The sequence below is a fragment of the Piliocolobus tephrosceles genome, chromosome 11, assembly GCF_002776525.5.
Source record: "Piliocolobus tephrosceles isolate RC106 chromosome 11, ASM277652v3, whole genome shotgun sequence".
Taxonomy (NCBI): domain Eukaryota; kingdom Metazoa; phylum Chordata; class Mammalia; order Primates; family Cercopithecidae; genus Piliocolobus; species Piliocolobus tephrosceles.
In genome coordinates this window covers 38,430,695-38,448,235 of record NC_045444.1, presented here as the reverse complement: position 1 = coordinate 38,448,235, position 17,541 = coordinate 38,430,695, and the positions used below count along the sequence as shown (strand labels likewise).

General features: G+C 36.6%; 1 protein-coding gene across 3 annotated transcripts in view; it reads right to left on the bottom strand.

Annotated features, from left to right (window-relative positions):
• Positions 1-2,870: 2,870 nt before the first annotated feature.
• Positions 2,871-17,541, bottom strand: part of ARL6IP6 (ADP ribosylation factor like GTPase 6 interacting protein 6) — a 41,542-nt gene continuing 26,871 nt past the window's right edge. For 2 of the 3 annotated variants that reach the window (XM_023217431.3, XM_023217433.2), the window contains exon 4: positions 2,871-4,288. In XM_023217431.3, coding sequence (XP_023073199.1) covers positions 4,195-4,288 — 94 coding nt within the window. In that variant the 3' untranslated portion in view covers positions 2,871-4,194. Of the gene's footprint in view, positions 4,289-7,018; positions 7,129-17,541 lie in introns of all 3 variants that reach the window. The other variant, XM_023217432.3, reaches the window with a different exon arrangement.

Below are 17,541 nucleotides of genomic sequence, written 5' to 3'. Positions count from 1 at the left end.
CACAGGAGTACTGTTGTAAGTTTAAGGGTGAAAAAAGAAGCTGACCAGCAAAGAGTGTACAGTGATTATTTGTATCTGTGGTTGTTCAATATCCATTCGACCATCCCAAAATAATTTCAGATGCTGCCTTCAACTAGAGAAGCCAAAGGAGTAGGCACACAGTCTAGTCTTGGCCAATTGGGGATTCTCTGCAAGGATCCATCTATATACATTATCCGGACCAGGCTATCCCCACTATCAGACAGTCCCTTTGCTTCATTCTCCTTGACTCTCTGGCACTTTCTAGGTTCCTGCCCAACAGTCCAGATTCCTTTTTCCTTAGTCAGATGGTGTGACAGTTAATACAGTGTCTACTTCATTGAAGGATGCAAAAGTATTGTTCCCGGGTGTGTCTGCGAGGGTGTTGCCAAAGGAGATTAACATTTGAGTCGGTGGACTGGGAGACACAGACCCACCCGTAACGTGGGTGAGCACCATCCCCTCAACTGCCAGAGAGGCAATAATAAAGCAGGCAGAAGATGGGAGAAGTGGACTTGGTGAGTCTTCTGGCCTTCATCTTTCTCCCATGCTGGATGCTTCCTGCCCTCGAACATCAGACTCCAAGTTCTTCGGCTTTTGGGCTCTTGGACTTACACGAGTGGTTCTCGGGCCATTGGCCACAGACTGCAGGCTGCACTGTTGGCTTCCCTTCCTTTGAGGTTTTGGGACTCGGACTGAGCCACTACTGGCTTCCTTGCTCAACTTGCATATGGCCTATTGTGGGACTTCACCTATGGTCGTGTGAATCAATTCTTCTTAATAAACTCCCTTTCACATATACATATATCCTATTCTGTCCATCTACAGAACCCTAATACAGATAGTTTCTGGCACTTGACATAATCAAGAGAACGGGCAGAAATGGGAAAATAGAAATCTCTTTTTAAATCTGACTTACCACAAGTCTCTCAATCATATCTTTTTAAGGAAACTACTTTTGGTATTGGATATTGTCCCTGCTTCTTTGGTGTGAGTCTCCATCGATTGTATCTTTATCTTTCCTATTTCCAGCCTTTCTTATGTGTGTGGTGGGGGCGGGGGTGCTACTCTGTTGCTTCTGCTTTTTATTTCCATTCTTAGCTCTTTAGTTTTCAATCTTACTTATGTCCTGATAAATGTACTTGAAGTTATAAATTACCTTTACACAGCGTTTTTCTCTAGGTCCTACAAATTCTGACATTAAGTATTTTCACTGTAGTTTAAGTATTTTGTTAAGTATTATTCTTCCCATTTGACAGGTAAGGAAACTGGGAAATGCTAAGATATTAAGTAACAGCTGTAGTTAAAACTCATTACATTATATAAAAATCATATCTTGGTAACTACAGTAATATTCTTTCTGATAACACTTAAGGTAGAAGTCAATTTGGGGACATAATAAATTCTTGATGAAACAGTAAGATTAATAATAACTAGTTTAATTTATTCTAAAATGTCTTTTCAAGTCCCCCAGACTAATCACTAGCCACAAGAATATTTACATCCTGTGTATCTTTCACAAGTAATTAAATGGAATGCTGTAAGCTACACATAAAGAGATGAGATCACTTGAGTCAGTTTCATAATAGAGATGGATTCCAGCTGCTAGACAAGCTCATTTTGACTTGTTTTGTTGCAAATGACAAAAGCCAATGTTAACCGCAAAGGCCAAAAGAGAGAAATTTATTGATTCATGTATTAAGAATGGCAGGATTGCCACCGGGCATCAGGGACCAGGGTAATGCCATTAGCAATATCCCTATTAGCCTTATTCTTTCCCACTGAACCTGGCTGAACTACAGCTGCATTTCCTGGGCTTGTATTTTCCCAGCTTCGTCACATCTTAATTTCAAGTTGAAAAATCCTGGGAAGAGACTTACTTCATTTAAGTCATTTCTCTATTCTATTCATTGTAGCCAGGCAAAATGAGATTAGGATTAGCTCAGCCAGAGTTAGGTAACTATCCTTGCCTCATCATTCTGGATGATTTATATTTGGACCCTATGTCAGACTGGAGAGAGGAGGGTCATTTCCCATAAAAGGGGAGTAACAGTCCAGAAGAAATAGGATTCCACAAAAATATCTTACAGATACATATCTCTCTATATGTATCTATATTAATACATATTTTGTAGGTATATATAGTCATGTTTGGCTTAATGACAGGGATATATTCTGAAAAAAGTGTCATTAGGCAATTTCATCATTGTGTGAACATCAGAGTGTACTTACACAAACCTAGATGATATAGCCTACTAGATACCTAGGCTATATGGTATAGCTTATTGTTCCTAGACTGTAAGCCTGTACTGCATGTTACTGTACTGAAAATTGCAGGCAACTGTAACACAATGGTAAATATTTGTGTATCTAAACAGAGAAAAGGTATAGTAATAAAATGCAGTATTATAATCTTACTGGGGAATTCACTGTCATAAGTACAGTTTGTTGCGACCAAAACGCTATTATATGGCACATGACTGTCTAGGGTCTACGTATCTCTGGGGTCTACTGTTAATAACTTTCTTAGTTATTAGACACAAAGAATCTGGAGGGAGCCACTCACATTGGTGGTGGGTGGGAATACAGAGGGATGGAGAGAAGATAAATTACTTGTATACATCTTTGCAATGAAAGGGCCCTTTGGAGTCAAAGGGTGAGGAGTTTAACGGTGCAGGAAGGAAGGCAGGGAGTGAAAATAGATTCACTGCAACCACCACTCTGGTAGGAATACTTAAGCCATGGGATTGATATTTAGATACCCACACACACACACACACTCTTCAGATAATTTAAATTGGAGCAGTATTAGTCATTTGCAACCAAAGAGTTTTGAATAGTAAATGTCAGACTTTTAGAAATCTTGTTTAGTCAGTAACAACATTCAGTAGATAATAAGGGAACACACTGCACAAATTCATTTCCCACTTAGCCTGAATAAGCAGTCTTCCTACATAATGCTTTCTTATTGTAAGTTTTCCTATGGCCAGGGAAAACAGCTCTGGAAATAGCCCATCTTTCTAAAATTGAGGTAACTTTCTAAACATCAAAAGTGTTTAGTAACAGAGGGGAAAAATTAAGGTTTCATTACTTAGAAAACAAAATATCACAATTACAGAAGCGCATTTAAAGAGGAAAATTATAAAATTATATGAACTATATGTAGTTTTTAATATCTAGTATCAAAATACCTCTTCTACTTTGGTAACTAAACTTTTGAGATTAAGAACAAACTAGTTCAATCATTCTCACATATAAAAATTTCATGTTTATATTTATTAAAAACAAAATAATGCAAGTTCTGTTAAAGAACAATATATACACCAAGATAAATATTTGGAATTGTGGAAATAGAAATAGTAAAAATTTCAAATTCCTCAATATTTTAATGACTTAAATAATTTACCTGTTTTCAGGCATTTTTTGCTAAAAATAAACTTATTTAATTTTAAACTTAGGTCAATGTGCTTTTTCGCTTTTTTTAAAGAAAAATTAGTAAAAACGGCAGGTACTTGGTTTGCACTAGCTAAAAAAATAATATTTACAGTTGTCTACATGTAATAATTTTTAAAACATACAAATTCAATGTGTAGTATGAAAATACATTAAAAAACACATAAGGAACTATGCCCCATAAAAATATAAATGCAACTTCTATTAATTATATGAATATCAAAAATTAAATATACTGATTTAAAAGTAGCTTCTATGAAAGTCGGAGTAGTAGGCATTATTTGCTTTCCTAAATGTATAAATAAGAAGTATTTCTACCTTAACTAAACAGAAATATCAGTATTTCTTAGCAAAAAATGTAGTACATACATGAAAAGGCAAGCATTGTCCTGTATTCAAGCTTTTGAGTTTAAATTACATTAAAATGTTTTCTACAACTTGAAAGAACTACACACACAAAAGTAAAAAGATGAGGTAAACATCTTATACTCTGAAGAAAGTACTTAATACTCAGATATTCCCAATTAATCTGTATCTTAATACTCAGACATTCTAAAACAATGTTTTAAAAGGTCTTCCATAATGATGATGATTGTGATAAATATCTGAACTACATAATGGACAGCAGGTTTCTCAGTCTTCTGAGTAGACAATGATGCTCCTTCTTGTTATTACAAAACAATCATGATTAAGTTTTGCCAACAATATTGCTCCAGTGTGGGTTTACATGAGGCACCATGCTACAGTAAGAGCAGCTACGATGCCATTCAAAATCGCCATGCTATAGCCCATGTGGAAAGAATGTCCAGTCAGTTTCCTAGAGAAAAAGAAAAACACAAATCAAAAAAGGAAAAATGTAATGTGGTATAAAAAAGACACCAAAAGTTTTCATCAAAAATACTTATGACCTTGGAGTGTATTTCCCAAATGTTCACATATGAATACAAAACTTAAAAAAAGAATATTGGACATCCGCAGGATAAATAGTGGATAGCTCTTACTAAGTTCTATGTCAAAACTGTACTGGTTAACAAATATAGTTGTTTCAATTTCATTACTGATGAGTAATGCTGAGTTTCATCCCTATATTTCTTTACTGTGTTTCATTGTCACTGTGTAGCCATAACCTAATTCTAAGGTATAAGTTTTATTATTTTACAAACAGTTCTTTCATTAATTAGCAGTGTGTTTCCCTGCTATCTGTTCTTACTTTGATTTAACTTAAAATACATATTATTTCACGTATTTGTTCTGTTTGCACCACTTTTAGGTTATATGAAGGAACTCCCTATGTCATTTATAGATATTTCAGCTATAAATCTAACAGGTTACTTAACTGAAGTGGTTTTCAATGAGTTCTTAAGAATCAGCAAAGACACCTCTCTTTTATGATTGCTAGGAGTGCCGACGAGTTCAATAACTTCTATGTGCATGATATGCCCTGACATGTGTTTCCTTTATCTTGTAACAATCTTACAACAGTTTTTCCCACTAACTGTATTGCAATAATACTATTTGCTTATCCTAATAACAATGAGACATACTAAAAAGGAAAGAAGGTAGTATCCCATGGGGACTCTCTAGAAGGCAGAACAGAATACTCTCCCTTCTGGAACATAACAAATTGAGGACATACAGGAAGATGTACTAGCAGAAGTAAAAGCCAAAAGACAAAAGCAGTAAGGGCCCCGGACTGAGAGGGTCATAATACCCATATCCTGTCCTTTTCTCCTAAGGAGTAGCCAAAGCCAGAGAAGCACTTAGCTCTGAATAAACACTTGAAGAGCACCTCATAGTGATTCCAGTTGCACAGTATCTGTGACAGAGACTGAAGGTACATTCTTCAAAGGACAGCCCTTTGCATTCATCTGAAGCCACACAGACCCTGATGCTTCCTGACGGTCCCCTGCTCTGTTTCAAAGGAGTTATTATTTACTCTTTTGACTCAACTTTTCTTTACCTAACTAGAGCTAGTCTAAGATGCTTCTCATGTGCTATTAAGGGTTAATCTACCTAGCTATATTACCTATCTACGTCGTAAAAGTTATAATAAATGCTTTGTCCCTTTAAAAAAGAAAGTCCTCAAATATATACTGATGACTAGTGAACAGAAACCTAATCATAAAATTGAACAATCAGCAGTATCATTCATCATAAAATAGTTAGTGATGATCCAAAAAACTTTTAAATTAATACAGTTCGGTCTTCCATATCAGTGGGTTCTATATCCACAAAATGAACCAAGCAGGTAAAATATATTTGGAAAAAAAAATGCATCAGTACAGAACACATATAGACTTTTTTCCCTTGTCAAACCCTGAACAATACAACAACTATTTATAAAACATTTACATTGCATTAGGTATATTACAAATAATCCAGAGATGTTTTAAAGTATATGAGAGGCTAAGCTTAGGTTATATGCAAATACTAAGCCATTTTGTATGAGACTTTGAGTATCCTCAGATGTTGATACCCGTGTGGAATCCTGGAACCAATCCTTCACAGATAAAGGGAGATGACTTTACTCACCAGATAAAGTTAATCATCAAAAGGTTCCCAGAGTTAATTGTTCTATTTTAGTAGTTTGTGATCCTTACAATCCCATAAAAATAGAAAAAACTTTAAAGTTCAGTTTACTAAGCCGACAACTACAATGTTGGTATAATTGAATTTCACTGAGATGTATATGCTCAAATGTTCAGTGACTTCCTTACTAAGCAGGCAAAGCAATGCATTTTAATGGCAATGAAAAAATGCTTGGGAGTAGTGGTTCCTAGTCTTTCTGTCACCTCAAATGTACCATATTCCCACTGGGAACACTGTAGCAATTGTCATAGACTACTGCTAGGCAAAGGACTTAAATCTTTGAAAAATCACTTAATTTAAAGCTTCTTTTCAAAATATTCACCATGATTTTCCTCTTTGGAGGAAGACACAGACAGTCCCTGCAGGCTTTCTCTCTTGTGACTCTAATTTGTGATCTTTAAAGTCTGTTAATAAAGACTGAAGAAATTATGGTTCTCCTTTGTCAAAACTCTATAGAGGACTTGTTTAAAAGAGACTCAAGTAATATGAAAATATTATCTTTAATTAATGAGTTTAATATCTTCAATAAATGATAATTAAATACAATGTCTACCTCATCCAATCTATATCTATACATGCATTTCATTTTTTAAATTAAAGCATACTAGTAAAATGCAAATGTCTAACATTTGTATACAATTCAATGAATTTTTACTGTGGTAGACTCTCATGTACTCACCAACCACATAAAGATAGAGAACATTTCTGGCACCGCAAAAAGCTCCCTTTTAAATATTCAACTTAATCTCCTACAGATCTTGAGGTAACTGCAAAACTGAGGGCTGTCACCACGATTAGTTTCACTTGCTCTTGAAACTACATCTTCACGGCATCATACAATATATATTTTTCTGTGTCTGGCTTCTTTTGCTTAGTACTGTCTTTGTGAGATTCATCCATGTTGTACGTAGTATTAGTTTGTTCTTTTTTACTGCAGTATATAGCAACATGTATTTACCGATTTACTACTGATGGGCGTTTCCAGTTTGGGGCTCCTATATATAGAGACACTGTGAACATGTTTTCGGTGGGTGGTGGGCATCTGCACTTATTTCTCTTGGATAGATCCTAGGAGTAAAACTGCTGAGTTATAAGGTAGATATAAATTAGGTTTTAGTAGAAAGCATGAAACATTTTCCCCAAATAGTTGTACCAATTTACACTTCCCCTAGCAATGTATGAGTTTAAGTTGTTCCACATCATCATGAACACTTCGTATTATCAGTGTTTTAAATTTTAACCATTTTAGTGGGTCTGCAGAGTATGTTGTAGTGGTTTCAATACTTATTTTTCTGATGACTAATGTACTTACTGACCATTCAGAAAGCCTCTTTTTTGATGTTTGTGTTCAAAACTTTTTCTCATTTTTTCTATTGGTTTACAGAGTTCTTTACATATTCTAGATACAAATCTTTTGTTAAAGATATATGTTGTGAATAATGTTTATGGTATGTCTTTTTTTACTCTCTTAATAAGATCTTTTGATAAACAGAAGTTCTTAATTTGAATAAAGTCCAGTTAATATTTTAAAAAATGGCTAGTGCTTTTTTGGTGGCTTTTTCATTAAATTTTTGACTACTCCAAGGTTATGAAGATACTTGGTATCTTAATAAGGTTTTACTTTTCTTCTTTTGATATTTAGCTCTATAATTCATCTCAAATTAATGTGTATTTTTTTTGTTACAGGACAACTGAACACAAAAGAATGAATTTGGTCCTCTACCTTACAGAATATACAAAATATACTCAAAATGGACCAAAGACCTAAATACAAGACCTAAGACTATAAAACTCTTAGAAGGAAACATAGGTATAAATCTTCATGACCTTGAATTAAGCAACAGATTCTTAGATATGACAACAAAAGCACAAGAAACTAAAGAAGAAACATAAATTAGACATCATCTAATTAAAAACCTTTGTGTTTCCAAGGACATCACTAAGTGAAAACCCACAAAATGGAGGTAAATATTTGCAAATCATATATCTGATAGGGTCTACTATCTAAGATATAAAATAACTCTTACAAGTAAAAAATAAAAAGACAAAGAGTCAAATTTTTAAAAGGATTTGAATTTTTAAATTCAAAGTTTTTAAAGGATTTTAAAAGGATTTGAATAGACAATTATCCAAAGAAGATATATATACAAATAGCCAACAAGGACATGAAAAGCTGATGATGCTCAATGTCACTAGTTATATGGAAATGGAAATCAAAACCACAAGAGATACTACGCATCACACTCACTACTTGGATGGTTATAATTTAGAAAAAGAAAAAGAAAACAAGTGTTGGTGAGGATGTGGGGAAATAAGAAGTCTTATACATCACTGGTGGGAATGTAAAATGATACAGCTGCTGTAGGAAACAGTTTGGAGGTTTCCTAAACCCAACGTATGACCCAACAATTCCACTCTAGGTATACATGCAAGAAAACTGAAAAGAAGTTCACACAAAAACTTGTACCTCAGTGTTCATAGCAACATTATTCCTAATAGTCAAAAAGTAGAACTACCCAAATGTCTATCAACTGATGAATGGATAAAAAAAGGTATATCCATATGGAAAATAATTCAGCCTTAAAAAGGAATGAAGTACTGACATATGCCACAATATGGATGAACCTTGAAAACAGTATGCTAAGTGAAAGGAGTAAACAAAAAAGACTGCATTAAAAAAAAAAATCTGTATGATTCCATTTATATGAAATGTCCAGAATAGGCAAATCCATAGACAAAAAGTAGACCATGGGTTTCCAGGGGACAGAGGGAGGGGGAAATGGTGGAGTGATTGCTAATGGGTATGGGGTTTTCATTTTGGAGTGACAGAAATGTTCTAGAATTAGATAGCAGTGATGGTTGCTGAATACTGTTATTCAGTAGTTTTTAGTGAAAATATTAAAAAGTACTGAATCATTTTAAAAGAGTAAAGTTTTATCCTATGTAAATTATATCTCAATGAAAAAAAACCCACTTTACTGTCAGACATTAAAAGAGAACCTGGGCCAGGCGCGGTGGCTCACGCCTGTAATCCTAGCACTTTGGGAGGCCGAGGCAGGCAGATCACGAGGTCAGGAGATCGAGACCATCCTGGTTAACACGGTGAAACCCTGTATCTACTAAAAATACAAACAATTAGCCAGGCATGGTGGCGGGCGCCTGTAGTCCCAGCTACTCAGGAGGCTGAGGCAGGAGAATGGTGTGAACTCGGGAGGTGGAGCTTACAGTGAGCCAAGATCGAGTCACTGCACTCCAGCTTGGGCGACAGAGCGAGACTCTGTCTAGGCAAAAAAAAGAAAGAGGACCTGAATGAAGGGAGGTATCTATCATAACGTGGGAATACTCAGCACTGTAAAGTGTCCATTTCGTTCTTTCTTTTTTAAATAAACACCTATACTTTCAATGAGATCTCAGTAGTAGTTCAATAGGATTTTCCTTGGTAGAAAATTGACATTTTGTGTTCTCACTCACGGGTGGGAATTGAACAATGAGAACACTTGGACACAGGAAGGAGAACATCACACACCAGGGCCTGTCGTGGGGTGGGCGGAGGGGGGAGGGAAAGCATTAGGAGATATTCCTGATGTAAATAACGAGTTAATGGGTGCAGCACACCAACTTGGCACATGTATACATTTGTAACAAACCTGCACGGTTGTGCACATGTACCCTAGAACTTAAATTTAAAAAAAAAAAGGAAATTGACATTTTGATACTCAGTTCAACCGATACAATAAATGTGCAAAAAGAATACATATTTTAAAAATTCAAATCATAACCTAAAATCAAAGTAGTTTTAAAAAGAAGTAAACTGATGCAGAAATAAAAAAGACATTCGAATAGACTACAGACTACAGGATCTAAAAACAGATCTACGTTTCTGAGTGTATGTATGTGGGTGGTGGTGACGAGATGTTTTACCAATAAGGCATTTTTAAGTCAGAGGAACAAAACCTACAATTATTTCTTTACAGGTTCCTTCCTCCTTACTCCTAAGAATCAGTTTTTTATTTAGCAGTATAGAAATAATCAAGATTCAGCTTATTTTCAAAAGAGCTGTCATATCTACATGGAGTAAAAAGAATGGTGGCTTCCTTTCAGTCTTCTGCTTTTATTTTTTTTCTTTTTGAGACAGGGTCTCACTCTATTACCTAGGCGGGACTGCAGAGGCATGATCATGGCTCATTGCAGCCTCCACCTCTAGGGGCTCTGGTGATCCTCCCACTTCAGCCTCCCAAGTGACTGGTGAGGCAGGAGAATAGGGTCTGGGAGCAGGGAATCTGAGGCCAATCTGTGCTAACTTCCTAAAAGAGAAACACCAAGGTCTGGGGGCAGGGAATCTAAGGCCAATGTGTGATAATTTCCTCAAGTTCAGTCAAAGGGAAAACACCTGGGTCCAGGACAGGGCACCTAAAGCCAATTAATGCACACTTCTTAAAGCTAAACTGAAAGGAAAAACCCCATCTCCCCATGCCAGAGTAACAAAGGATCAAAGACTATTATTCTCCCTACAACCTTCCCGCTTCCACTACATCTCAGATGGAAAGGGCAAACGTCCTGCATAGGATGCCAATTCACCTCAGCCTTTAATTAGCAAAAGACCAAATCCTTCATTCAGATGAGGGGCAGCCAATAAGGACTTCAAAAGGAGTACTTAAAACCCAGAGAACTTTGTAACCAGACCCTTGAGCCGCTTACTCAGGCCCAATTCCACCCTGTGGAGCGCTTTCTCGCTTTAACAAATCCCTGCTGTTGCTGCTTCATTCATGTATTTTGTTCCTTTGTTACTTTGAGGGTTTTGTTCTTTTCTTTGTTCAAAACACCAAGGACCTGGACAACTCACTCAAGGCCTTCCTTCAAGTAACCCTGGCACTACAGGCATGCGCCACCAAACCTGGCTAATTTTTTGTAGAGATATGGTTTTGCCATGTTGCCCAGGCTTGGTTTCAGTTTTGTTCAGTTTCATCATGGAGTCTACTATGGATTCCAAAATGGTTCTTCTTATTGCAAGTCATGACCTTTTATTTCCATACTCTGAAGCAGGAAAACACTGTTATGGTAACAGAAGGGTAGAAGGGTTTGAAAAGACTGAATGGAGAATATGTAATTTTTGTTCATTGGTTCTTCTTCAATTTCATGAAGAGAAACATAAGGGAAAGGAAAGTACCTAATCCCAGAAGAATAAGCCTGATCAGGAGAAGCAACTTACCTTTATTATGTAATTTAGATAAATAAAGCAAAATGACTATAATTTCTGAAATCCTGTGTGACAGTCTAACATGGTGATGGGAATATAAATTAATATAGCCATTATGGAAAACAGTATGAAGTTTCTAAAAAATCTAAAAATGGAACTACCCTATAATCCAGCAATTCCACTACTGGGTATTTATCCAAAGGAATGACAATCAGTATATTGAAGAGATACGTGTACCCCACGTTTACTGCAGCACCATTCACAATAGTCAAGATATGGACTCAATCTAAAGATTGTGTCCATCAACGGATGAATGGATAAAGAAAATGTGGTACATACACACAACAGAATACTATTCAGCCATTAAAAAGAATGAAATACTATAATCCCTGGCAACATGGATGAGTCTGGGGGACATTAAGTGAAATAAGTCAGGCATAAGAAGATAAATATCACAAGTTCTCACTCACATGTGGAAGCCTAAAAAAAAAAAACGAGCTCATAGAAGTACAAAGTAGAATTGTGGTTATTAGAGGTTGAGAAGGGTGGTGGGGTAGCAGGGGAAGAAACAGCAGTGGGTGGGGTGGGGGACGATAGCAGGTTAGTTAATGGATACAAAATTACGATCAGATAGGAGGAATGACTTCGACTGTTCTATGGCACTTTAGAGTAAATATGGTTAACAATAGCTTACTGCATATTTTGAAAAAGCTTTAAGAGAAGATTTTGAATGCTCACAACACAAAGAAACGATAAATGTTTTCAGTGACAGATATGTTAATTAGCCTGATTTGATCATTATACATTATATCAAGCTATCATTCATTCTGTATTCCACTAATGAATATGATTATTATGTGTCAACTAAAAATAAAAAAAAAGTCAAATATGGGAAAATTGATCAGATAAAAATTAAAAAATTTCCATTCAAGTAAAACTATAGCATAATTTATTATTAATACTGCCAAACTTCCAAAGTGGGTAGTGGTAAGATTGTATTACTGAATGAGGTAAAAGATAAAAACAAGAAAAAAAAATCCCATGGATTCATGGCAACATAACAGAAACGTTGCACTTTGAAGACCTTTCATTTTACTTCAAAATTTACAAGGCTTATATATTTTTTGAGAATGGCATGACTATTTGTGGAGATGTTACTACAATTATTATTTGCATATACAAATGTGACAGGTTAAAACAAACTCACAAATTCTAAGGTGCTAACATTCTCTCCATATACTTAAATACATTGAATTTTCCTAAAACATTCCTTTGCTTAAAATGCTTTTGTGTTAACTGGATATAAAATGTAAACGAGCAGAGCAAACAATGTTATTAACAAGGCTAAGTTTCCTTAATGATACAAGTTTTAACCCAGGTTTTAAAAGGTACAGCAATGGACTGACAGACAAAAGAGGTATCACTATGTAAAGGGAAAATAAAAGAACCAGAAGTGGAACTCCAACTTAAGATTTCATGCTTATCAGGAGAAAAACTGGATCAGATGAACCTAAGGTCACTTCTATTTCCTTCCTTCCTCCTTCCCTTTCTCTTTCTCTCTCTTTTTTTCTTTTTTGATAGTCTTGCTCTGTCACCTGGTCTGGAGTGCAGCAGTGTGATCTTGGCTCACTGCAACCTCTGCCTTTCAGGTTCAAACGATTCTCGTGCCTCAGCCTCCCAAGTAGCTGGGATCACAAGCGCAGGTGCCACCATGCCCAGCTAATTTTTGTATTATTAGTAGAGATGGGGTTTCACCATGTTGGCCAGCCTGGTCTGGAACTCCTAACCTCAGGTGATCCACCCAGCACTCCCAAAGTGCCGGGATACAGGTGTGAGCCACTGTGCCCGGTCTTAGTTCTACATTTCTGTAAGTATTCCATGTAGCAAGAAATAATCCTAAAAAAACACCTCAAAGAGATTATGTACAGTTTTTTACCTATTAAAACAGATTATCGGTCAACATTACCTGTACTTAAAACTAGAACAATGATGCAGAGGATATAATTACATAAGTATTTTAGTCCCAGAGAGTCAATTAAGGAAACCTATCTATGATGAAAATTAATGGATATAATTTAACCTGCTACTTCAACACTGTAAGACGTGACTGTTCATTTGACCATATGAAAGAATAAGTAGCAAAATAAATAGAGTACTCAATGGCAAAACCAGAATGTTTCTTCAAGTAAAAGTTAGGATTCCTAAATGTGGATTTTATTATGCTGAGATAAAGTTCTTTTATACTGCAAAACATTTCTGAAATAAAAATGAAAATAAATAAAAAATATTATTCAATAAGTCTAAAATGCCAGTGGAGATGTAGTTACAAAGAAAGGCTCATTACAACAGATCTACTTCCAAATCCTGAAAGATAAGCTATATAGAAGGTATGATCTTTTTCTGATTCTAGAGAATTCCTTTCAATAATAAAAAATTCTACAATGAAGTACTTATGCGGTCCCTGATAGTGGTTAAGAGTTCAAGCTCTATGATTAGATAAACACGGGTCTGAGTGCCAGCCTTGCCTCTTACAAGGGGTATACCTTGCTGAAGAGCAGACAAAGTTGTGTGTATTTCAACAAACTTGACCATTGTTATTTAAGAAATCGGGGTTAGAATTTTAAAGAGAATGCTTCCCTACTTTCACCTCTTTGCTATGTCTCTCATTAAGGAAATAACAACACACATGACTTTGCCTCTTACTTTTTACTCTAAAGTTCTTTATAACTTCCTCAATTCCCTTTTCATTCACCAAGATTTACAGAATACTCGGTATCAGGTATTAAATTACATATGGGAGATACAGAAATGAGTAGGGCTGGATGTGGTGGCTCATGCCAGTAATCCCAACAGTAATCCCAACACTTTGGAAGGCTGAGGCAGGAGGATGGCTTGAGGTCAGAGGTTCCAGACCATCCTGAGATATAGGGAGATTTTGTTTCTACAAAAAAAATTTTGGCCAGGCATGGTGGCTCACGCCTGCAATCCCAGCATTTTCGAGGGCCAAGGTGGGTGGATCACTTGAGGCCAGGAGTTTGAGACCAGCCTGGTCAACACGGTGAAACTCCAACTCTACTAAAAATACAAAAACTGGCGGGGCGCGGTGGCTCAAGCCTGTAATCCCAGCACTTTGGGAGGCTGAGACGGGTGGATCACGAGGTCGGGAGATTGACACCATCCTGGCTAACACGGTGAAACTCCGTCTCTACTGAAAAATACAAAAAAACTAGCCGGGTGAGGTGGTGGGCACCTGTAGTCCCAGCTACTCGGGAGGCTGAGGCAGGAGAATGGCGTGAACCCGGGAGGCGGAGCTTACAGTGAGCCGAGATCCGGCCACTGCAATCCAGCCTGGGTGACAGAGCGAGACTCCGTCTCAAAAAAAAAAAAACAAAAAAAAACAAAAATACAAAAACTTAGCTGGGTGTGGTGGCCTGTAATCCTAGCTCCTCTGGAGGCTGAGTCAGGAGAAGTGCTTGAACCCCGGGGGGCAGAAGTTGCAGTGAGCCAAGATCATGCCACGGCACTCCAGCCTGGGTGACAGAGTGAGACTATCTCAAACCAACAACAAAAAATAAAAATAAAAAAAAGAGAGAGAAAGGAGTAGGAGTCAGTATTGCCTTAGAAGATAACAGAATCTAGTGACATAGTAGACTAAGTTTTGCAGGCAGTATTACTGGAACATAAAAGAGCCATTCAGCTTGTAGAAGGGGAGAAAAAATTTCAAAGAAGAGCTAATACCTGAACTAAAATTGAATATGAGGGATTTAGTGTTCTAAACACCTAACAGTATGCCCAGAAGCAAGAGACAATGGAGAGTACAGGAAGCTCAACAGTTTAATATGATCAGAATGAAAGACCTGGAAAGCTAGCTCTCTCCTCACTGGAGTTTAGTCATGGCTGTACTATTCACAGGACTATTTTAACCTACCAGAAAATCTAATTCTCAATCTTTAAAATGAAGACAATAATTCATTTCATTAGTGTTCTTACAAAAACTAAATGAGATAATATTAACAAGTACTTCTTGGCTGGCCGTGGTGGCTCACGCCTGTAATCCCAGTGCCTTGGGAGACTAGGGCAGGAGGATTGCTTGAGCTCAGGAGTTCCAAGACTGGCCTGGGCAACTCAGTGAGACCCTATCTCTACAAAATAAAAATAAAAATAAAAAACTTAGCCAGGCATAGCAGCACTCGCCTGTAGTCCCAGCTACTTGGGAGATGGAGGCAGCAGGGTTGCTTGAGCCCAGGCAGTTGAGGCTACAGTAAGCCATGATTGTGCCACTCTGCACTTCAGCCTAGAGCAACAAAGCAAGACCCTGTCTCAAAAGAAAAAAAAAAAAAAAAAGAATAAAATCTCAGGATAAATAACGATTATCCAAGAAAAGATAACTGGCAACTTGTAGTAGTCCATGGTCACACTTCTAGCTCAAAAAACCTTAAGAAAAGAAAACCTCTGACACTCTATCTGCTTTATCATCAGACATATCTGTTGCTTTAGTAAACTTACACTTATTGCCTATGGGGCACCATTGTTTTTACTCCATTTTAGAGATGAGGAAGTTATAGCTTGGATATACTAACTGACTTGCTCAAATGTCCTTCTGCTAAGGTAGGGCTGGATTTGGAAGCTACGTCTCCTGACTTCAATACCCTTTTAATTGTATCAAGCTGCCTCTGGTAATTTATAGGTTATTAAACAAACAAAAAGGGTTCCAAGTACAAAACTGGCAAGCACTGTCTCTCAAGTATTTCTTATCAGTATTGCTCTGGGCATATGGATACTTGTGCCTTTTCAGCTACTCATTTATAACACTGTAAATAGCACAAGCAAGAGCAGCCTGGCAAGGTGGCTCACGCCTGTAATCCCAGCACTTTGGGAGGCTGAAGAAGGTGGATCACTTGAACCCAGGAGTTTGAGACCAGCTTGGGCAACATGGCGAAACCCCGTCTCTATAAAACATACAATACAAAAATTAGCCAGATGTGGTGGTGCATGTCTGTGGTCCCGGCTACTCAGGAGTCTGAGGTGGGAGGATTGCTTCAGCCCAGGAAGCAAAGGTTGCAGTCAGCCAAGATCATGCCACTGCAATCTAGCCTGGGCAACAAAGTGAGAACCTGCCTTTAAAAAAAAAAAAAAAAAAAAAAAGCTACAAAGCAAACACTCATTAGCTGTATCACTTTATGAAAACAAAACCAATAGTTAATACAATTTCTTAGAGGATTTTGTTACATCTATGTATATCTCCATTCAGAACAGTAATGAAATATATCTTACAAGATATGCATGTACTTTAACCCTTTACTTCAATAAGTTGCAGTGCAATGCCATCAATATATTCATTAATAGTGACAGCACTGTAACTGATGGCTCTGAATAGTCCCCAGACAATGAGATTTCATGATACTCAAATATCAAAGCCAAGTTCCTGATTCATCTCTTTTGTCAGTAGCTTTTCTCTCCTACTGCAATTAGCCATCTGACATCTGTTTCATTAGTTCATGGCAATAAAGAATCTGATTTGACAAAGAGGCAGCTCTCCAGAATCTGTTATCAGAGTAGTAGAGTCAATTCATTGTGCTCAATGTTAAATCTAGTTTGCGTGGAAAAGAAATTTCTAATTTGAATACTAACTAACCCACTGTTTTTGATCTCCAAGGCTTATATATCTGCCCGTCAAGAACCTGTAACACTTGTATATTATTTTATGCTAAAGATGTCCACAGATACTTATTTCCAAGGAGGAAAAGTCAATGCTTGTATTTAGTTATGAGGATAGGCTAACTGTATTAAAGAAAATTGAGTGCTGCTGGAAATTTCAAATTTCAAGCAATTCAAGCAAAAATCAACTTGTTCCCTTTTCTTGAATTGCATATTATGATTTAACTGTTTTATTCTCTATCTTCTTAACCCTCAATGTGAAGAAGTCAGAGAAAACTCTAATAATAATATTTTAAAGATCCAAATTAATGTTGAATAGAAAAGTAACATTATAATACAGGATGCCAATCCTGAATCCTGAATGTTCCAGGAAATTTGCATGTCAAAGTATTTTACTATCTGTTGCTCCCTACTACAGTTAACAACATGCTCTCACACACGAATGTTAGCATCTAATTACATACAGAACACTTTACATAGAAAGTAACACACGTAAAAGATTAACAGATCACATTACTCGCTAAAATAGTTAATAAAAACAATTTACCAAAAATTAATTCAAACTAATTAATTGTTCCCTTTTCTTTCTCACTTATAATTTATTTTGCAGATTCCAGATTGCATTG